The sequence below is a fragment of the Myodes glareolus genome, chromosome 10, assembly GCF_982192425.1.
Source record: "Myodes glareolus chromosome 10, mMyoGla1.1, whole genome shotgun sequence".
NCBI classification, from domain to species: domain Eukaryota; kingdom Metazoa; phylum Chordata; class Mammalia; order Rodentia; family Cricetidae; genus Myodes; species Myodes glareolus.
Window position 1 is genome coordinate 14,295,985 of NC_142035.1, and position 21,546 is coordinate 14,317,530.

General features: G+C 49.4%; 2 protein-coding genes across 7 annotated transcripts; one reads left to right on the top strand and one right to left on the bottom strand.

Moving 5' to 3' along the window:
* Window positions 1-86: 86 nt before the first annotated feature.
* Acot8 (acyl-CoA thioesterase 8) lies at window positions 87-11,313 on the top strand. 4 transcript variants are annotated; one of them, XM_048441032.3, is made up of 7 exons: window positions 87-295; window positions 1,786-1,922; window positions 4,817-5,042; window positions 8,526-8,686; window positions 9,212-9,406; window positions 9,532-9,602; window positions 9,694-11,313. In XM_048441032.3, the coding sequence occupies exons 1-6, from the start codon at window positions 168-170 to the stop codon at window positions 9,576-9,578; spliced, it is 894 nt and encodes a 297-aa protein (XP_048296989.3). In that variant the 5' UTR covers window positions 87-167; the 3' UTR covers window positions 9,579-9,602; window positions 9,694-11,313. The 4 variants fall into 4 exon arrangements, with proteins under 4 accessions (XP_048296989.3, XP_085553144.2, XP_085553145.2 ...); XM_085697018.2 differs by having other exon boundaries at window positions 9,532-11,313; XM_048441031.3 differs by lacking the exon at window positions 9,532-9,602 and having other exon boundaries at window positions 167-295; window positions 11,071-11,313.
* On the bottom strand, window positions 10,360-18,716 carry Snx21 (sorting nexin family member 21). Of its 3 annotated transcripts, none has more exons than XM_085697017.2 (3): window positions 18,206-18,716; window positions 17,704-17,861; window positions 10,360-12,364 (listed from the first exon to the last, which is right to left on the bottom strand). In XM_085697017.2, the coding sequence occupies exons 1-3, from the start codon at window positions 18,501-18,503 to the stop codon at window positions 11,690-11,692; spliced, it is 1,131 nt and encodes a 376-aa protein (XP_085553143.1). In that variant the 5' UTR covers window positions 18,504-18,716; the 3' UTR covers window positions 10,360-11,689. The 3 variants fall into 3 exon arrangements, with proteins under 3 accessions (XP_085553143.1, XP_048296992.1, XP_048296994.1); XM_048441035.3 differs by having other exon boundaries at window positions 18,245-18,706; XM_048441037.3 differs by having other exon boundaries at window positions 12,213-12,364; window positions 17,711-17,861; window positions 18,245-18,703.
* Window positions 18,717-21,546: the final 2,830 nt, after the last annotated feature.

Below are 21,546 nucleotides of genomic sequence, written 5' to 3' on the forward strand. Positions count from 1 at the left end.
CGTAGAATTGACAAGTACATTAACCAATCATAATCTGCATCTTCCTCCGCGAAGCCTTCGGGATTTCCGGCCACTGGGGCGACCTGCCGGAAGCGCTGTGCACCTATATAAGTTTCCGCGTCTGTGACAAAGCGCAGTGTATCCCGCGCCCACGGTGGGAGGTTAGGATGTCAGCGCCAAAAGCCCCGGGGGATGCGCAAGGCGACGCCGACGGCGACGACCTTTCCGGAGACCTCCGTAGTGTGCTGGTCACCAGCGTGCTCAACCTGGAGCCGCTAGATGAGGATCTCTTCAGGTAGCCGGCGGCACCCGGAACCGGGCCCGCATCCCTGCTGCAGTATAGAGAGCCGCGGTCGCCGCCGCTCCCCCATGACCCCCCACTTCTGGGCTTAAGGGTTCTGTTCAGGCTGCAAGCTCTGCGGCAGTTAGGAGAAGGCGTGTCCCTGACACCCGCCCTTGCACTGGGTTACCCTACAAGGCAGCTTAGCCTGGTAGAATCAACCTAGAGAGGGCAGTGATTTACCAGAGGGTACACAGCGGATCGGTTTTTAAAACCAATACACAACTCTAATAAACTCACTGCCATTTTTACTCCATCCCTTCCCTGCACCACTAACTGGGGTCTGGTAAGTCATTTTTTTTTATCCTGGGGTATGCTTTCTTTCTCCCCGACATCACTGAAGTTGGTGATCGCGACACGGGTTTGTAACAGTTTTTTATTTTGTTTTGAGACAGGGTGTCACTATATGATCCTGGCTGTCCTGGAACTCACTACATAGACCAGGTTGGCTTAGAACCCACAGGGATCCACCTGCCTTTGCCTCCTGAGTGCTAGCAGGAGAGCACCAACCACCATTCCTGGCTGGTTAGTGACAGTTTTTGTTTTTTGTTGTTTTGGTTTTGAGACAGGGTCTCTCTATATAGCCCTCCCTGGCTGTCGTGGAACTCTTTGTAGACCAGACTGGCCTTGAACTCACAGGCATCTGCCAAGAGTCCCTAGAGCTAGGGTCAAAGGAATGCACCATCACCCTTGTTTAGTGGCAGTTTTGACCTCCACCACTCTCTGATTTTATCAGAAACTATCTTAACCTGGATCTCTCTTTCTTCCACCTAGGTAATTACAGCTCCCTAGGCCAGGAGTGGTTTTCAAAAATGTATTGTAATGGGAAATAATAACCTCAGGGCTGGGTGGTAGGACTCAAGGTTCACCTCCAGCACTGGGCAGGCCCTTTCACCTAGAAAGCCGGGCCAATTTGTTCATCTGTAATATGAATTTCACAACCTCAGACCTTGGATAGTTATTTATTTATGTTTTTAAAAGACAGTTTGATGGCATGACTCAGGGCCCTTTTAGCTCTGAAGCCAGTTCATACGTTGCCAGTTAAGGAGTGCCAGGGACAAGCCTTCGTCCGTACAATCCAGCCCCAGCTCTGCTTTGGGGTTTCTTGTGTCCATTCAAGGCCTCAAGTGTCTTCTGGCCTCTGCCTTTCCCTGGTGTGGGGAAGGGAAGAAACTGTCCAGGATTGGGAATGGTTGAGTTGAGTGAACTCGTTCTCTGTACGGCTGCTGTAAACCGAGGGAGCTAGCTTGTTATGCTCGACTGAAGTCCACAGAGGGCCTGGGTAGACATAAAAACTGAAGTTTTATGCAGAGATTTTGAGAGCAGAATCCTTGGCTTTTCTCGGGTTCTCAAAAAGGACCCAAATAACCACAAGAGACCCTTCACTTGAGGCTTACGGAATCCAGAGCGCTCTTCAAGTCTTTTCCATTCTCCTCTCCCCACAGAGGAAGGCATTACTGGGTACCCACCACCCAGCGGCTCTTTGGGGGTCAAATTGTGGGCCAAGCCCTGGTGGCTGCTGCCAAGTCTGTGAGTGAGGACGTCCACGTGCACTCCCTGCACTGCTACTTTGTCCGGGCAGGTAAACCCCAAACCCTGGCTCCTTGTCTGCAGCCATCCCTGGTAACCCAGCAGCCACTGCTCCCTGGTCTGGGCAGGTAAACCCCATACCCTGGCTCCTTTCTTGCAGCCACCATTGGTGTCCCAGCAGCCACTTCTTCCTGGCTTTGAAGACTAACTCAAGAGAAAGGGGATGAAATGGGAGAATCAGAGAAGCAGATGGAGAAGGGAGAGAGAAGATCCCATGAAAGGTCCCTAAGGGGCTGCAGATGTAGCTTAGTAGTAGAGCACTTGGCTAGCACATGAAAGCGACTGTTTTCCATCTCAAGTACCAAAAAAACGCAGGAAGGGAGCCCATCATGTTGGCCCAGGTCTGTGGTCTCAACATTGGGGAAGCTGGGATGGGTTTGGAAGCAACCTAGATGCTTAGCACACTCCCCAAGATCCACTAAATACTTGTTCTCTGGTTCTTAATGCTTATGTGGTCTTGGTGGGCCTTTCCCTGTAGCTTTTTTGTTTTTAATTTTCCATTGTGATAGGGTCTCATTCTGTGTAGCCCTGGCTGGCCCCAGCCTTCATGACACCAGGCCTGGCTCTGTTCTATATTCAGTCTGTTTGTTTATTTGTTTTGTTTTTTGAGACAGTCTCACTGGATTCCTGGCTGACCTGGGACTTAGAGATCTGCTTGCCTCTGCTTCTTGAAACCAGGGATTAAAGGCATTTACCACCATACTCAACCCTCTTTTATTAAAAAAAAACATATGTAATTGCATATTTTTTAAATGTATGTATGCCTAAATGAATTTACATGCACCATGTTGCTTTCCTATTGTCTGAGGTGACCAGAAGAGGACATTGGATATCCTAAAATTTGCAGTTACAGGGGATTGTGAGCCACCATGTAGGTGGTAGGAACCAAACATGGGTCCTCTGGAAGAACAAAAAGTGCTCTAACTGATAAGCCATCTTACCATCCCCTTTTTCACTTGGTTATTGTCATTGCTGTTTTGAGACAGGCTCTCACCTGGCTGACCTGAAACTCGCCATTTACACCAGGCTGCCTCTTGAACTCACAGAGATCTGCCTGCTTCTGGCTCTCATTTGAGTGTTTGGCACTAATGGCTCTCTTCAGTCTTTATACTCTTCTAGGGTCAAGACTGCTAAATCTTCAGAGTGCTGTAAACTTTCGGGCTAGGAGCTATGCAGTGTGGGTTGGGAATTCAGTTTCAGCTTTATAATAATTACTAGGGTAATCTTGAATGAGATCACCTTCTGAGATTGGTCTCATTGGTGAAATAGAGGAGGGGTGGGACTAGAGATATTTCAATAGGATCTTTTAGACTCTTAAAGCTCTGGGCTCAGGTACAGGGGAGTTCTCATTGCAAACTCTTGGTCTGGGCTGGTTATGTAGATCAGCAGTTGTATGGCTGCTTGCAGAGTGGAGGCCCTATGCTCAATTCCCAGGACTACCAGGAAAAATAAAACAATGGGACACTGCCAAAAAGCAGACACATGTCCTTCCAGATGACTCAGCAGAGAAAGGCCCTTGTAACCCAAGTCCAATCCCTAGGACCTGAGGAAAGGCAGAAAAGAGCCAACAGCACACTCCTTCCCTCCGCCCTCTTCTGAAGAGGTAACTACTGCCTCCCCAGCTTCCCCTTCTCTCCTCTCTGTCTCTTCACTCCAGAATTCCCTTACCCATTAAATAAACCCCTCCCCAAAAGAACCAACACCATTGAGTTGTCCTCCAGCCCCAGCATGCTTACCATGGCGAGCCACCCCTCATATAGTCACATATACACACAATAATAATCAATTTAAAAATACCCCACAATAAACAACACTTGCTTTACACTGTTTCTTTATATTGAGGATCACTGTGTTCCATATAGCCTAACCAGTCGCCGGTAGCTCATGCCTTTAGTCCCAGCATTTGGGGAAGCACAGGTAGGTGGATCTCTGTGAGTTCAGGCCAGCTTGGTCTACAGAGCAAGTTCCAGGACAGCCAAGGCTACACAGAAATCCTGTCTTAAAAAAACAAACAGAGGGGCTGGAGAGATGGCTCAGAGGTTAAGAGCATTGCCTGCTTTCCCAAAGGTCCTGAGTTCAATTCCCAGCAACCACATGGTGGCTCACAACCATCTGTAATGGGGTCTGGTGCCCTCTTCTGGCCTGCAGGCATACACACAGAGAGAATATTGTATACATAACAAATAAATAATTAAATAATTTAAAAAAACCAAACAGAAAGAAAGAAAAAGAAAATATTGGGTGACTGGTAACCAAACCTGAAGACCTGAGTTAAATCCTCAAGACCCACATGATAGAACAGAAGTGACTCCTACAAGTTGTCCTCTGTATCTCAGTTGGCAAAGCACTTACCTAGCATGAGTGAGGGTGACCCTCTTCAGCCCAAACAGCAAGGGCTTGGTCAATAACTAACAGCTCTGCTACTTTTGCCTGTTTCTGACTTTGTACCAAGTGGAGAAAGCCAAATGTGTGTCCCTAACAAATCCCATAGACTGCTCCCTTCTGGTTGGTTTACCTGCAGTTTCCCTAGGCTTGCAGCCTCCAGTCAGGGCACACCTAGCACGTTATACTTGTTTTCTACTGTAGAGATGTCACACTCACACGCCTGTCTGGGTCTCTGCCAAAAGCCAGTGACAGCAACATATTGAGAAGTCTGTCTTTAAAAAAAAAAAGATTAAAAAAAAAGATGGGCATTCCAGCACTGAGAGGCAGAGGCAAGGGGTTGCCCTGAGTCCCAGAACAGCCTAGGCTACAGAAGGAAACCCTGTCTCAAAATGACAGCAGCGGAAACTGAGGATGAGAACAGAGGTGTCTGTTTACCAACTGTCATGATTATGGGGCCCATGGATTTACTCAGGGTCACCTTGTCCCTTATGTCCACTGTAGGGGACCCAAAGGTGCCAGTGCTATACCATGTGGAACGGACGCGAACAGGCGCAAGTTTCTCAGTGCGCTCCGTGAAGGCCGTGCAGCATGGTAAAGCCATCTTTATCTGCCAGGCCTCCTTCCAGCAGATGCAGCCCAGCCCCCTGCAGCACCAGTTTTCCATGCCCACTGTGCCTCCACCAGAAGAGCTGCTGGGCCACGAGGCCCTCATCGACCAGTATTTAAGGTGAGAATGAGGACTCCAGAGAGGAGGCTTTTTGTTGTTTTTGTTTTGTTTTTGAATTTTCAAACTTCTTTTATTCTTTAGTTTTTATGGTTCTAGGGATCAAACCTAGGGGGTCTCGTGTGCTAGGTAAGTCTGTTCTACCTCAAAGCTACACCTTAGACCTTAAAACATTTACTACTTTGACCTATAGTAAAAACACCGTTAGGTCCTGGGTATAATCTACATGCCTTCAGAGACAGGCAGATCTGTGAGAATTCAAAGCTAGCCTAGTCTACATAGGGAGTTCCCAGCCAGCCTGCCAGCCCTGTGTAGTGAGAGCCTGTCTTTAAATAAAAAGAAAACAATACTTAGATGATGTATTTTGATGCATTCTGATTTTTTTTCCTGACACAGGGTTTCTCTGTATCTTTGGAGCCTGTCCTGGAACTCACTGTGTAGACCAGGCTGACCTCAAACTCAAAGAGATCCACCTGTTTCTGCCTCCCAAGTGCTGGAATTAAAGGCATGTGCCACCACTGCCCAGCATGAATATATATACTGTATTTTTATTATATTTCCCCTTGTTAGCTCTCTTGGCCCTTTCTCTTCCCCTATAGTCCCAGGGCAGTGGTTTTGTTTTTGTTTTTCTCTCTTTTTTTCTTTTGCGACTGTTTTCTCTGTGTAACCCTGGCTGTCCTGGAACTCACTTTGCAGACAAGACTGGCCTTAAACTCAGAGATCTGCCTGTCTTTGCCTCCTAAGTACTGGGACTACTGGGTGGCATGCACTACCACCACCCAGGAGTGTGTTTTCAAACTCTGACTCCTACTCGTAAGTGGGTCATGAGCCCCTAAGTGGGTGTTGACTATGTACTAAAAGTATAAACCAGATCCCAGCACTTGGGAGACAGGGGGATCTCTGATTCCTAGGTTAGCTAGGGCTACATAATGAGATGTTTTCTCAAAAAAATGAGGGTGGGCTGAGAAGATGGCTCAGCCATTAAGAGCATGTGCTACTTTTGCCGAGGGCCCAAGTTTGGTACCCAGCATTCACAGGGTGACTCATAGCCACCTCTAATTCCAGTTTCAAAGGCTTTGACAGCCCCTTCTAGCTTTCATGGGCACCAAACACAAATGTGGCACACATAATAAATGCAGATAAACACCGATACACATAAAGTAAATACAAACTATTTAAAAATTTTATATAGAGCATGTGCTAAGTGTACCCAAGGCTCTAGGTTCAACCCCAATGCTGCATGCACATACATGTATGCGGGAATATACATATTTATATATAGTATATATAAGCAGAAAGGGAGATCCTGGAGTCCACTGTGCAAGGAGGGTAAGAGCCCTCTGCAACTTCAACTTCAGTTGTGTTTCTTGTTTGTATTAGCGTATGTGCATGTGTGTTGGGTCATATGTAAAAGGCAGAGCTTGCGCTCAGCTAGCAGCCAGCACAGGCATGGGATAGCTTTATTGTTATTAAAATATTGGCTTCGGGCCAGAGAGAGGGCTCAGCAGGTAAAGGTCCCTGCTGTACAAGTCTGGTCCAGTTCAATCCCTTGGACCCATATAAAGGTGTAAGTAGAAACCCAATTCTACAAGGTTGTCCTCTGATCCTTGCATACACACTGTAGAACTTGTGCATATTGTCCCCTACCCATCCATAATAAATTAAATAAAATGTTTTTAAAAAATTGACCTTGGGTTCAATCCTCTGTACTTGAATCCAACAATAAACTATTTTTGCAACCACTGGGTAAATAAATATCCTCCAGTCCCCTGACTGATCCCCCTCCTACCTCAGGCCTATCATGCAGCAGCTTTGGAGTTAATGTTTGGCAGGATGAGTGTCCTCCTCTGGGACCCTGTTGCAGAGTATGGCCTCCTGGTCAGTATCTTCACTTTGGTGTCTTTTAAATATTTTGACTCTATCTTGATAGCATATATTTCTCATTGAGATCATAACAAATAAAGTCTGGCAATGCTGGAATATGGGGAAGAGCTCTGGATACAGACATGGACACATGGCTTCTGACCAGGACTGTGGACTCTGTTAGTGCCTACCTGCTATAGGGTTCCCCATCCAGCAACCTTTTAAGGCCCTAGATTCTTCATCTGAAGTTGGGAGCAGTCAAAGTAGAAAGTTGTGCCAAAGGGTCCTGTAGCTTGTGTTGGACACTGGGGCAGCAGGAGGGCATGTGGGATGGGTGTGGGTTCGGGAGCCTGAATAGCCAGCGTTCAAGTCTAGGCTCTGTCCCTAATATTTGTATGAGTTTGGGCAAATGCTTGCCTACTCTGAGTCCATACCTTTGGTTATAAATGGAGCTAATTATAACTTTCACCTCCTAAGGCTGCTGTGAGGATTAAATGCGATAAGAGGTATAAAGGCACTTAGTGCTCTGTGAGTAGTTATACCACTAACAGACGAGCATAAAGCTGGGGCTTGGTGTGCAAAGAAATGAAGATAATGTATTCTTGTTAAAGGAGCCTGAATGTAAGGCTGTACACCTCAATAAGGTAGCTACTAACCCTATAGGCTATATGAAATTAATGAAATAGAATGAACAATTCTTTTCTGTGTGTGGTGCTAGGGATCAAATCCCCAGGCCTTTGTGCATGCGAGGCAGACTCTCTGCCACAGAGCCGCATTCCCATGCCACCCCCTTCATCAGTGTTGTTCTGTAGTCACAGCAGTCACATTTCAAGTTCTGTCTCATGTGGCTAGTGGCTGCCAGGGTGGACAGTGCAGATGGACAGTCTACCAGACGGGCTGGGAAGGCAGAGCCTGCTAAGAGCACTGTGGGCCCATGAAAATGGTGTCACCCCAGCACACAGGGCTCCTAACCGCTTAGGACAGAGAATGCAGATAACATAGGGAGACTTTTCTTGAATGTTCACAGTAATGCGTGGTTAGATGTATGAACTGTGGGTCCAGACTGCCTGACATCAGATCCTTCATTCTCCTGTGCTCATGTCTCTTCTCAATTGGAAAGATGACCACACTTGTCATGTGAAGACCTGGCAAGGAATGGGTTATGGTTGTGTGCAGTACTTGGGTTGGTGCCTGTTTTTTTTTTTTGTTTTTTGAGACAGGGTTTCGCTATAGCTTTGGAGCCTGTTCTGGACCTAGCTGTTGTAGACCAGGCTGACCTCGAACTCACAGAGATCCACCTGCTTCTGCCTTGCGAGTGCTGGGAATAAAGGTGTGTGCCACCACTGCCTGGCTGGTGCCTAGGTCTGTGTATGTTCGCTGCGAGACAGGTCACATCATTACTCTCCTGTTTCAGATGGGAAACAGGCTCAGAGAGATGACTGACTTGCATGTCACGGCATGGCTGAAGTGACAAGGAAGGGAATCAAACACTATATTGCTTTGCCAGCTCCATGAGGAAGCTTTGCTGGACACAAGTCCTTATGGACAGACATGGGGACCAGAAGAGGCAGCACAGAGACGCTCCCTCTCCTTGGGTCTCCTTGTCCCTATCTTTACTTTCAGGGACCCTAACCTCCACAAGAAATTCCAAGTGGGGCTGAACCGAATTGCTGCCCAGGAGGTACCTATTGAGATCAAAATGGTGAACCCACCCAGCCAGCTGAGTCAGCTGCGAACACTGGAGCCCAAACAGATGTTCTGGGTGCGAGCCCGGGGCTATATTGGTAAGAGGACCCATGAATTGGAGGAAAACACTCCAGGGGTCTAGGTCTTACCACTCATTTGCCATCTGTTGCTTGAGTATCCCATTCTCTCTTTGGGCCCGTTTCCAAATCTGAGTTATGCAGAGTTTGGCTCAGTTTCTCACCAGAACCCTTACCCTTTAACATGAGAATAATGAGGTGACTGTAATCCCATTGTTGGACCTTTCTGGGGAAAGCAAGATACCTTGCTGAGGTTCTTATCTAGGTCAGTAGCTAGCCATAGACGTCTTTGTGCAAACTGGAAGATGCCTATTTCAGGACCACAAAGAGTGGCTGGGGTAGAGGCTTGGGATTTGCATTTGTCTTACCTCTGTTCTCCTTCATCCCCACCGCCTTAATCCTTACACACACACACCCTGATCCTGGGCCAGGTGCCCTTGCACAATGATGAATTTGTGTGTAGTAGTCTTTTTCTCCCCACCTCCCTGCAGACCCTGCGCTGGAAAGCCAGGAGCCCAGGGCTGATGGGGTTGGGACCTGTTGCAGGGGAGGGCGACGTCAAGATGCACTGCTGTGTGGCTGCTTACATCTCTGACTACGCCTTCCTGGGTACAGCATTGCTGCCCCACCAGTTCAAGTATAAAGTGAACTTCATGGTCTCACTGGACCACTCCATGTGGTTCCACGCCCCATTTCGAGCTGACCACTGGATGCTCTATGAGTGCGAGAGCCCCTGGGCTGGTGAGTGTGGGCCTGTGGGTCAGTGTCTCTGGGGTGGTAGGGAACCTGCTTTATTTATACATGCTGCTGTCTTTTCTTACTTTCTGGGGATGCTGTACAGGGCCCTTGCATTGCTGCCCCTCTAGGTATTCATGTTGTCTTCAGAGGTATTCTACATGCCAGGAATGATTGAGTTTCTCTCAGAGACCCAGCGCAGGTACCCAAACCACTTCAGATTTCATGTATGAACCTCAAAAGTCCTTTCTTCTTTCTGAAGCTTTTTCTTTTCTTTCTTTCTGTTTTGACAGGGAGGGGCAAAGTTTCATTATGGAGCTCTGACTTGCCTAGAATTTACTGAGATCCACATCTCTGCTCCCCAGCCCTGTCTTATGTAACCCCTGCTTGTCTTGAACTCTTTATAGAGTGGATTTTGGCCTGGAACTCCTGATCCTCCTGCCTCCACCTCCCAAGTGCAGGAGCCACCACACCCTGCTGCTTTTTTTTTTCTCATCTAAATAAATAGGGTTATATTAGTACTGTCTAAACCTAGTAAACCACCATGCTGCCACTTGAGGGAGCTTTTTCTAAACAGATTACAGTCTGCCCCAGCAGGTCCTGGATCAGGTCCAAGAAACTGCCCTTTTTGTTTGTTTGCTTGGTTTTGGTTTTTTCAAGACAGGATTTCTGTGTATAGCTCTGGCTGTCCCAGAACTTGCTCTGTAGACCAGGCTGGCCTTGAACTCAGAGATCCGCATGCTTCTGCCTCCCAAGTGCTGGGATTAGAAGCATATGCCACCATGCCCAGCTGTAAACTGTGTTTTAAGGAGCTCCCTGAGTGATTCCCTGAGTTGGCAAGATGGAGCAGGGCACTCAGTGGTCTCTAAGGATGCTCCTGTAGGGAACCGAGAGAAACTCAGACTCATTGATGTCTCGTGTTAGAGCCCTGGCTCTTTTATAATGAAGTACACGTCAAAGGAAGAAAAGCTTTGCTTTATAAAACGGACAAAACTTAAATAACCCCTTGCAGTCAGGAAAGGGTTACTCAGATGCCAGCAGCAGCACAGAACAGGGTCCACAACTTTGAAGTTAGGACACTCGGTCAGCTTTGGCCTGACCCTCGGGGCCAAGCCTGAGCCTCTGAGCACTTTAGTGTCCCTGTCTACGAGACAGACAGTACAAGAAACGAAGCCCCGCGTTCTCTGGCTATGGTTAGATCCGCGTGGGCCCTGCTGTGTGTAAAGAAAGCTCGAGTTAGCTTCCTGAAGGTAACTAACTCAGGACAGTCACCAAGGTTAAGAACCTCTAGATGAAGGGGGAGAGAGGCCATTACCTCATGGTCTCAGGTCCTCTCTGAGCTACCCCCTCCCTTGGTGGTGGATGACCAGCTGGGAGGACTTGCTTATCATTAAAGGAAAGAATGGGATTTCTGACCAGTGGCCAGAGAAGCAGCAGTCTGCTTAGCCAAGCCTGTGGAGGCTGTTTCTCTGGGATCTTTAGAGGAACTGAGCAGTTATGTGAAAGTGCTTTGGGGCCATCAAGTGGCTGTAACAGCTCACAAAGGGGCATTTGGAGTAGTTATATTCCAGTGTGCCCTTAGGTGGGGCAGCTCTGCCCTATGTCAGACCCCTCCACGACAAAGCAGGCTATGCTAAAGCAGAGGCCATTCTCTCCCTTCTTGCACACAGGTGGCTCACGAGGGCTAGTGCACGGGCGGCTGTGGCGTCGGGATGGGGTCCTCGCTGTGACCTGTGCCCAAGAGGGTGTGATCAGATTGAAGCCTCAAGTGTCTGCGAGTAAACTGTAGTCAAAGATAACTGGCTTGGCCTGGGGTTAAAAGAATTCTTTCTACTGCCATTCCTGAGGCAGGAGTCACAGTTGAGAGCTGGGTTTCCTGCCTGACATTCAATAAAGAGATTGCTAACACTGAAGTAGCTGACCTTTAATTTCCCTCCTCCTGTCTCTAAACTTCAGGACTCCAGTACTAGTACCCAGCCCTTCAGCCAACTGTTTTACTGGTGTAGAGGCCAAGGAAAAGGAAACAGGAAACACTGATCCTGACCTTGCCTACAGCCCGCCCCAAAACTTCCTCCTTGTAGCATCCTAGGGTAACCCCAACCAAAGCCTGTTTGGAGTCCAGCCCCACAAATCCAAGTTCCTCTCAGTCTGCTGCACTCTTTCTCGGGAACTACTTTAGGGGCTCCCAGAACTCCTCAGACCCCGGCTGCTCACTGTGTCCTCTATTGCCCTCAGCCCCTTGACCTGGAGCAGCCCCTCACCCAGAAGCGGCCGCAAGACAAATAAAAGTTAGTCCAGCACCTCTTTGATAAGCAGCTCCTTGAGGCTGGGGGGTGGGATGGGGGTAAGGCCCGCCTCCTGTAGAGACTGAAGTTGGGCTTCTGTCTGCCGTTTGTCTAGGCCCAGGCGCCAGGAGAGTCGGACATGGGCCTCTAGAAAGGGTGCCAGGAAAGGATGGGGTCTCTTGTCCCCCAGCAGCTGCAGGGCCTTCTCACTACATGCTCGTGCTTCCCCAGGATCCTCCAGCTCCTGATGGCACACAGCCAACCCAGCCAGAGTCAACAGGGGGCGGTCTGGGCCAGAAGGGGTGCCCAGCTGGGTCTGTAGCTGCCAGGCGTTGGCCCAGAGTGCCAGAGCCTCGCGGTAAAGGCCAGTGCAGGTGAGGCTCTGCGCTCGCCGCAGCTCGGGCAGCACGAAGAAGTCGTGCAGGTCTGGGGCATGACGTAGCTCGGGCACTGCCTGCAGGTGACCCAAAAACTGTTCAAAGGCCCGGCTACGGCGGGCAATGGTTTCTGCAGTAAAGTTCCGGCGCAGACGCTTACGGGGGAAGGAGATGGCAGCCATGGGGCCCCGGAATTGCCGCTGCAGGTTTCTGTGCAGCCGCTCGAAGTCCGAGTAACGGCGGGAGATCTGGGCTGGCTGGCGATCTGGTGGCCCTGGGCCAATCACGGCGAGGGTGTAGAGCTGTAGGGAGGGTGGACATCAGGGCTGATATAAACCATCTGGTGGTTCTTTCCCTCCCTTCCACTCTTGGCTTTGCTTTCCACCTCAGCCCCCCACCTCCTCCCCGGGACTGTCTCGAGAAAGGAAGCTGCAGAGCAGTGGCCAGGAACCCACTCCCATCTTACCTGAGGCTCCTCTGAAATGACCCAAGGCCCAAGGCAGCACAGGGAAAAGAAAGACAGAAATGAACTTCAGCTTCTGGAGCTTGCTGCTTCTGGAAAAGTTCGCCCTGCCCCTAGGGAGTTAGTTCTTGGGAAAGCTTTAGGGAAACCCAGGAGTAAGCTGAAACCCAGAGCCATTTTGGGGGCCTCTGAGCCAATCTGAGAGCCAGCTTGGAACTGTGTACCACTCTGGAGACATAGCTGTCCCCACATTACTGACCAGCCTCTTTCAAACCAGACCAAAGGACAAGTCTTCAGACAGCCACAGTGGCAAAACTAGGAGTTCACTGGTCCTGGACTCCGGTAACCCAAAGTCCAGCCTCCTTCTGGTGACTCTGCTCTAGGGAAAAGTTCCTAGGGCAAGGCCATTGTTTGCTCAGGTCTGGGACGTCCTAGTTCTGGTGCTCAAGGTCTTTAGGTGGCAGACACTGGTTTACACTGTGTAGACACAGTGACTCTGCTTTCTCTTTGCTGCCTTTCTTTTTTGGCCCTCTAGAGTCTCACTGTGCAGCCCAGACGGGCCAGCCTCCTGAGTGGAAGGACTAAAGGAATTGTCACCATGCCTTGTCTCTTTAATTCTTTTTTTCTTGGGGGTGGGGAGTTAGTGTGTGTGTGTGTGTGTTGTTGTTGTTGTTGTTGTTGTTGTTGTTGTTGCTGGGCACACATACCTGAGCTTGATGCCATAGCTTACAAATGGGGGTCAGAGGATACCTTTCAGGATTAAGTTCTCTCCTTCCGTCATGGGTTTTAAGGACTGAGCTCAGGTCTTCAGGCCATGACAAGCGCTGCGCTGTTTTGCTGGCAAGACTGTTTTGTTTTTGTTTTTTTTTTTTTTGAGACAGTTTCATGTGCTGTATGATCTCAGCACAAGTTTGGCTGATCTCAAACTTGCTATGCAGACACTACAGGGGTTCACCACACCCAAGGGATGGGAGCCAGGGCTTTGTGGGTGCTAGTCAAGCACTCTACCAACTAAGTAAGTCACACCTCCAATCCTCTGGAATACACTGAGTCCAGGGCCTCTGTAGCCCAGGTTAGCCTTGAACACTTGGTGATCTGATCCTCTTGCCTCAGCCCCAAGAGCTGAGATTACATGAAGAAGGCACCAGGGATGGCTTTTCTTTCTTCTTTTCTTTTTCTTTCCTATTTTCTTAGATGGGGGTCTCCTTTTGTTGCCTGGTGGCTTTTGATCTAAGCTCAGGTGATCCTCCTGCCTCAGCCTTCTAGACAGCTGGGACTACAGTCATGTGCTGCCATGCTCATCCTTTCTGATCTTTTTCTAAAGCACAGATTGGTGCTTCTCTGACACTGTTCATCTTTATCTTTAGGAAAGAGCCAGAACTCTCAGTTTAAAAAGTGTTGAGGCAGGGTTTAGTGAACCCGGGCCTTTCCGAGCACGGTCATTGGTCATTGCGTGGCCTCTTCAGCCTCAAACTGTTTCTGGGGACTCTTAGGGCTTTGCTCGTGTTAGTACACATCTACTACTCCTGAGCTGTATCTCCAGTCCCTGCCCTCATCTGTAGCCCAGGCTGCCTCAGACATGCTAGGTATCAAAGGATGACCTCATAAACCTCTTTTCTTCACACATTATAGTTATGCTTCACCGTGCCTAGCGTGTGCGTGCGTGTGTGTGTGTGTGTGCGTGCGCGTGTGTGTGTGTGTGTTTGCTGTGAGACAGGGTCTCACTAAATTGTCCCAGATTATCTTAAATTCACTATGTAGCAAAAGCAAGCCTTAAACTTATGATCCCAGCCTGCCAAGGAGATGGGGTTACAGGCCTGAATCACTGGCCTGACAGCTCTATACTTCTTAAATTCTCTTCTTGACAAGTAGTGCCATAAAGGTGGCTTTAAACTTATTTTAGAAAAAGAGGGTTCCTTTAATGAACAATGTCCTGAAAGTAGGGCTGAGGCAGAACTGAATGATCAAGGGCTGCCTGGGTTACACAGTAAGTTCAAGACCACCCTGAGGCACTTGGTGAGACTATTATGCTTATAATGTTTTACAAACATTAAAAAGAAGACTGAGAATATAACTCAGGGGTAAAGCACTTGCCTAAGCATGTACAAGGCTCTAGTTTCAGTACACACACACCATCACCACCACCACCACTAAAAGTTAAGCAAAGAGTGGCATAAGTTACCTTTTATTTATTTTTAATTGTATCCGATGTGGAGGGCATGGGTGTGTGTGTTATGCTTGTGCACATATGCCACAGTAACATATGGAGGCCAGAACAACTGTGGGAGGTCATTCTCCTTCCACCATGGGTTCTGGGAATCAAACTCAGGTTGTCAGACAAATACCATTTCTCTGGCCCACTAGCAACATTTTTTTTTCCCCCAAGACAGGGTTTCTTTGTGTAGCTTTGGAGCCTGTCCTGGAACTTGCTCTGCAGACCAGGCTGGCCTCGAACTCACAGAGATCCGCCTGCCTGTGCCTCCCAAGTGCTGGGATTAAAGGCACGAGCCACCAACACCCAGCTCTAGGTTGATTTTTTAAATCTTAATATTTTTATTCTTTGAAATTTTCATATATGTATACAACATATTTTTATCATATTTACTCCCCTCTATTTTTATTTTGAATTTTCTGCCAAAGACTATTTTATATCCTTTATTTCACCTGATGCTTATAATGACCCCCCCCCAAGACAGGTAACAGTGGTTATAGTTATTGGTGCTTGGTGGTCCCTCGATGGCAGAGTACTTCCTAACACGCATGAGGCCATGGGTTCCATCTGCATCTCCTCACCCCCCTAACGGTGTGACTGTTGGTCTGTGGCCTGCCCTAAGCACTTACCCCGCCTCTCATGATGGACCAAGTACTTCTCCAGTTAGGTGCCCCTTAACCATCATTAACAGCATTGCGAGGAGATGTCTTGTCTGTCAACTGAGGAAGCAGGCTCCGAGAGGGAGCGGAGGGCACAAAGATCGGTCCCAAGAACTGATTCTAAAATCCGTGCTCTTGACCTCCCAGAGAAGAAATATGGAGACATGGGTGCCCACTGTACAGAGGAGGTGGCTTCATTTTCTAGACACAGGTCAGGACGGAAGAAGACTCTTGCTCTTCCTTAAGCCTTTCTTAAGGTCCCCAGAGTCGCCCTGTTCTTTTCTAAGAGAGTGTTCTTTGTTGACTGGTCCTGGTGTCTCACTCCTGTGCATGACCCCTTGCCTACCCCAGAGCTCTGGGATGTTTGCGACTTAAGATTGGACCATCGGGGGCTAGGAGTGTGTAGCTCAGTGGTACAGCATCTGCTTAGCATGCAGAAGGACTTGATCCTTAACAAGATATAAAACCTGCATCATCTATCCATCCTTGCACAAAGTGAAACAGTCACCCCATGGGTGTGGTCCTTGTTACTAACAGCAACAGAGAGGGGTGGAGAGACCCAAATATGGGGCAGGGCTCCATGTCCCCAGGGCTCTGGGCCCCCTGTCTTGCTGAGTCAGAGGTGGGGGAGGGTGTGAAGAGGAGGGAAGTGACAAGCCGGGGTGGGGGAGGGGGGGGAGGGGGTGGGGGTGGGTGACCACTGCCAGGATGGGACCAGCTAGCTCAGATGGGTTAGACCTAGAGGCAGCAGGACCTGGCCAGTCTCTCTACTTCACAGCAAGGAAAGCAGGGACTCTAGGCCTAGCTCCACACTGCCCCTTAGTCCTGGTGGTGCTGGAGGTAGGAGTGCTGGAGAACTGATTGGTCAGGAGGCTGCAGCAGGCCCTGGACGCCTGACATTTCCAATCCAAAATTAAATAAGAATATAAGCTGAGTTTCCTTTATCCAAAGTGCTTGGGACCAGAACTATTTCAGATTTGAAATGTCTGCATATATACAATGAGATGTGTTAGAAATAAAGACCCAAATCTAATACAAAATCTATAAAGTACATGAAAAACTATTGTTTTGAGACAGGGTCTCATGTATTGGAGCTTACGTAGTTGATCTTGAACTCCTGGTCCCCAGCCCCCTTCCAAGCACTGGGACCACAGATGTGTGCCACCACACAGTTTATGTAGTGATGGGCAAGCATTCTACCCACTGAGAATTACATGCTGGCCCCTAAAACTCATTTCCTGTACTTTATACACATAGCCTAAAGGTAGTTTTTTTTTTGTTTTGTTTTTCGAGGTGGGTTTTTATGTAGCCCAGACTGGTCTTGCTATGTATCCAGACTGGCCTGGAGCTCCTAATACTTCTGCCTCTACTTCCCAGCTGTGCCAGCACACTTCGCTCTGAAGGTAGTTTTATATGATTGGGGCGGGAGCAGGGGACAAAGCTCAGTTCTTGAGCATGGTAGGCAAGTGCTGTATCGGTGAGCTACATTCATTCCCTTTTGGTGTTTGGCCCCTGTGTGTGTGTGAGGGGGGGGTTGTGTCTAGATGTGTAGCCTTACCTGGCTTGTCACTCACTCTCTAGCCCAGGTTAGCTTTGAACTTGTGACAGTCTTAGTGCCTCAGCCTTTCAAGTCCTTATGCAATATTTTTAAATGGGCTTACATTTCAAGCACACATCACATGAAGTTAGATGTGGAATTTTCCACTTGTGGCATCATGTTGACACTCAAATGCTTAGGATTGTCAAACATTTCAGATCAGGGAACTGGAAACTATCTAGCTAACAGTTTAGTATTTCACAATGCCAGACAATGCTAAGGATTCTTTGTGCCTGGTCTCATTTACCGCCTGCTATAATCCTGCACACTGTCCTACTGCTCAAACGAGGAAACGGGGGTGGGGGGCATCAAGGGTACAGAACCCACCCACCCACGGTGAAGCCACTGATAAAATATATGGCCTGGGAATCAAGGCTGACCTGGATCCGAAGCGCATTTCCTTAATCCTGACCCATGCAACTGGATCTCAAGTCTGTGTCTTGCTGCAGTTGACAAAAATCCATGGGGTGCAGGACAGCACACACCAGTTGTGACAGGAGGCAGCTTCTTAAAGGTCACTTTTTCAGTGACAGCTACCTGAGGACTTGCTCAAGCTACATCCATTCCCTTACCCTGCCTCAGTTCCGTAAAATAAGGACAGCCATTTATAACTGCATAGCCAAAACCCCACGGAAAGCTGTGGTGCTCCCTACTTTCTCTTAGCCAGACTTGTAGACGCACTGCCTAAGGGTTCCTGGAACCTCACTCACCACGTACTTGGAGGGAGGGTCCTTGACAACATTGGCGCTGGTCACCTCAAAGAGCAGCCGCTGTGGAACTAGGGTGTTCCGAGACTTCTTCCAGAAATCCTGCAGCTGCCGAGCCAGGAGTTGACTGCCCCGTTGTCCATCAGGTGGGGGACTCCGTTCTGCACAAGCACAAGACCAGTCGTGTTAAGGGGCTAGCGCAGGGGTTAATGTAAACAAATGCCATGACCTCATTCATGTCAGCGAGGTGGCCTTTATCCCAGCGCCTGGCTTAGAGTAGATGCTAAATATCTCCACCCAAAGCAGCTAGTATACCATGCATTTGTTTCCCTTGTCCTGTGCATTTAATATCCACAAAACCCCTGAGACGGGTGGTTCCCACGGTTGTGACTCAAGGTCACATAGTCAAACAGTATTTGCAAACGTTTAAGGTGTCAAGAGTTTCAGGAAGATAACACAGAGCCCCCGGGATGCTCTCGGAACACGGCCAGCGGGGAGGCCTAACCGAGTCCCGAGGTTCCTGCCTCCGTCTTCCCGCACTCGCCTGCGTCTTCTCCAGAAGTCCCGTCTCCGGAGGGCGGCGAGTCGGGGCCCGCCTCGTCGTCCTCGTCTTCGTCGTCCGGGTCATCCTCGGCACTGGTGAAGCTGAGGGTGCCGCTGAGGCGGGAGGACAGGCCCTCGGCGTCGTCGTCCTCCAGCTCGGAGCTTTCAGGGAACTGCTCGGCCTCGGGGCCTGCCGCCGCCTCCCCGGGGCCATCGCTAGCCAGGGCGTGTCGCAGCCGGTGCAGGAGCCGCGAGGCCATGGCACCCTGGGGGGAGCGCGCCAAGCAGGGTCCAGGGCCGGAGAGGGGCTCGGGGGCGTGTCGGTGGGCGGGGCAGAAGAGGCAACGCCCACGGTCAGCGACAGCCCGCAAGAGGTCGGCCTCTCCCGTGCACCTCCCCGCAAGCCAGGACGCGCCTCCACCCACAGCGTCCCGAGTGCGTTCAGGGCAGGTTCCCGGGATCCGGTAGGGCGGCCCGAGGCTTTAAGGGGCGAACGGCGTAGGCTGCTCACAGCGCCGCCTAGCCGCTTTCTGCCGCCGCCCAGCCCGGCCCATTCCGGCCCCGCCCGCTCCCGGAACTGCTGGAATCCCGGGCCGCTGCCTTCGGGAGCGAAGCCCAGGCCTCCGCACGAAACCGTCCACGTTCGGGTTGGCCGTGCACCCTCTTGGACTTGTCCCACCCCTCCTGGACTCCTGGGGCAGCCCCAAGCATTCCCCCTAATTTCCATGCAGTGCTATGTAACTTTACAATGTAATTTCGTGGCATTTGGGAACTTGGCTCTCCCTTGTGGTTAGTCTGAAATCCGGCCTCGCCCAGCCTAGGTTTTCTCATATGGAACAAGAATTCTAATACTAATAACTAAATTTTCAACTCTTGCAAGAACCTTAGTCCATTGCCTGGTGTGAGTGTTCCTAGGCCTTCCCAGTTTCATTTGAGCTTCATCTATGGGAAGTCAAACAGGAGAAACAGATCCAGAGAGTCAGAGATCGCTTTTTTTTTTTTTTTTACAGGCCCCATTTTGTCAGAGATTTCTAGTGTGGAGCTTTTCCCGCGTGCGCAGGTTGGGTCTGATGATTTATATAGCTCTCCGAGAATGACCAGTTTTATTTTTTACTGTCGAGTAACAGTAGTCAAGAAAATGATTGCCGCTGCCTGTCCCACAGCCTAGCAGGGCAGATTTGAAGTTGGCAGCTAGACAATAGAACAAAGACCAGGCATGGTGGTATTGGTGGCACACACCTTTAATCCCAGCACCGCAGAAGCAGAGGTAGGAAGATCTCTGTGAGTTCAAGGCCAACCTGGTCTACATAGCCATTTCCAGGGCGGCCAGAGCTACATAGAGCCTGTCTCAAAACAAGGTGTCTCAGATAGTACCTCCTACCCCCTTTCAGGGCACAGGAGAGGGATGGGAAGATACTTTTGAATGGAAAACCTGGCCTTCATTGAACAGAAAGGTATCGGTTTTTAGGACTCATGGTGTCCTGTTGTAGGCGATTCACACACTGTCACATGTAGGTCTCAGAGGAGGCAGCTATCGGAGAGTAATGGTTCACTTTCAGTATGAAGGCTCAGCTGGGGCTGGAGAAGTGGCTTAGTGCTTGAGAGAATTCGGTTTCTAGCACCAACAACTGGGACCTTATAACTTCGTAACTGCATGGGATCCAGTGCCCCCTCCTGGCCCCCAAGGGTATCTGCACACATAATCCAAACGCAGACACACAGGTACATATAGTTAAAAATAAAATAAATGTTAGGAAAAAGCCAGGCATGGTGGTGAACACTTTTAATCCCAGCACTTGGGAGAGAGACAGGTGGGTCTCTGTGAGTTCAAGGCCAGCCTGGTCTACAGAGGGAGTAGGTCAGCCAGGGTGACGTAGTGAGACCTGAGAAAAGAAAGGAGGTATTCCTGTCTTGTGGAAGTAGGGGTCTGGGACTTCAGCTTGCTGGCGACTTCAAGCTCTAATTACTCTGCGTTTGCTCATAGGCAGCCTGCGAGGACAAAAAGGCAGGCTCTCCACTCAAGTTCCTCCTGCTGGCTGGCTATTAACTTTTCCTTTAGTGTAGGCCACACAGGACAGGATGCACAGCCAGAGTTCGGCCAGGCATGATCGTGCACACCTATTATTCAGCCTGAGAAGCTGAGGCGGGGGGGGGGGGGGGAATCCTGAGTTCAAGGCCTAACTCAAAACTGCAGCAGCAGCAACTAAACAAAAAGGAAGAAATGAAGGGAAAAGAAAGCGTGTTCATGACGTCATGGAAAGAAATCTGGTCTGTCCGGTCAGGCAGGAAAGCCAGCATTGCCTGCAAGCGTGTTGCTTGGGAGGCTAAGGCAGAAGAATCGAAAGTTAGAGGGCAACCTGAACTATGTAGTGAGATCCTGTTAAAAAAAAAAAAATTCCACCACCACCCAAATAAATGGCAACTCAAGTTCAATTCCAGGGATCCACAGGTGAAGGGAGAGAACCCACCCTCCATCTCTGTCCTCTGACTACCACATGTGCAGAGTGGAGTTTGAGTGTGTGTGCGTATGCACAGATGAAATACAAAAGTTTTAAAAAGCGATCCTAGCTGGGCGGTGGTGGCGCACACCTTTAATCCCAGCACTTGGGAGGTGACGCCAGCAGGCAGATGGAACTCTGTGAGTTTGAGGCCAGCCTCGTCTACAAAGCAAGTTCCAAGATAGCTAGGACTGTTACACAGAGAAACCCTTTGTCGAACCTTCCCCTCTCTCCCCCCAAAAAGTGATCCATCACTTCCATTGATAGATTTCTCATGTAAATGGTGTCAAAGTTGGGAGTGCTCTGTCTGGTTTTGTACGTACGTGTGTGTGTGTGTGTGCGCGCGTGCATGTGTGTGTGTGTGTGTGTGTGTGTGTGTGTGCGTGTGTATGTGCATGTGTGTGTGTAGTCAGATGTTGCCTGGAGCTCACCCATTTGGCGAGGCTGGTGGCTAATGAGCATCAGGGATCTATTAGTTTTCATTCCGGCTCCATCGCCCCTTCGATTGCTGGACTTATGGTCTCACATGGCTAATGAGAATCTAAACTCAAGTCCTGGTGTTTGCGTGGCAAGTACTTCACAGACAGAGCTATCTCTCATCACCTTTTTTCTCTTTTTTTCTGAGATGCCTCCAAGGCTGGTGCTAAACTCCTTATTCCCCATCTTCCTACCTCTACCTCTTTAAATTACAGCTACCGTACTGGTTTTTTGTTTTTATTATGATTGTTTCATTGAGGCTTCACATGTGACATGGTTCAAATGTGGGGCCAGAGGCTTGGAAGCTGTTTCTCTCCTTGAGCCACAT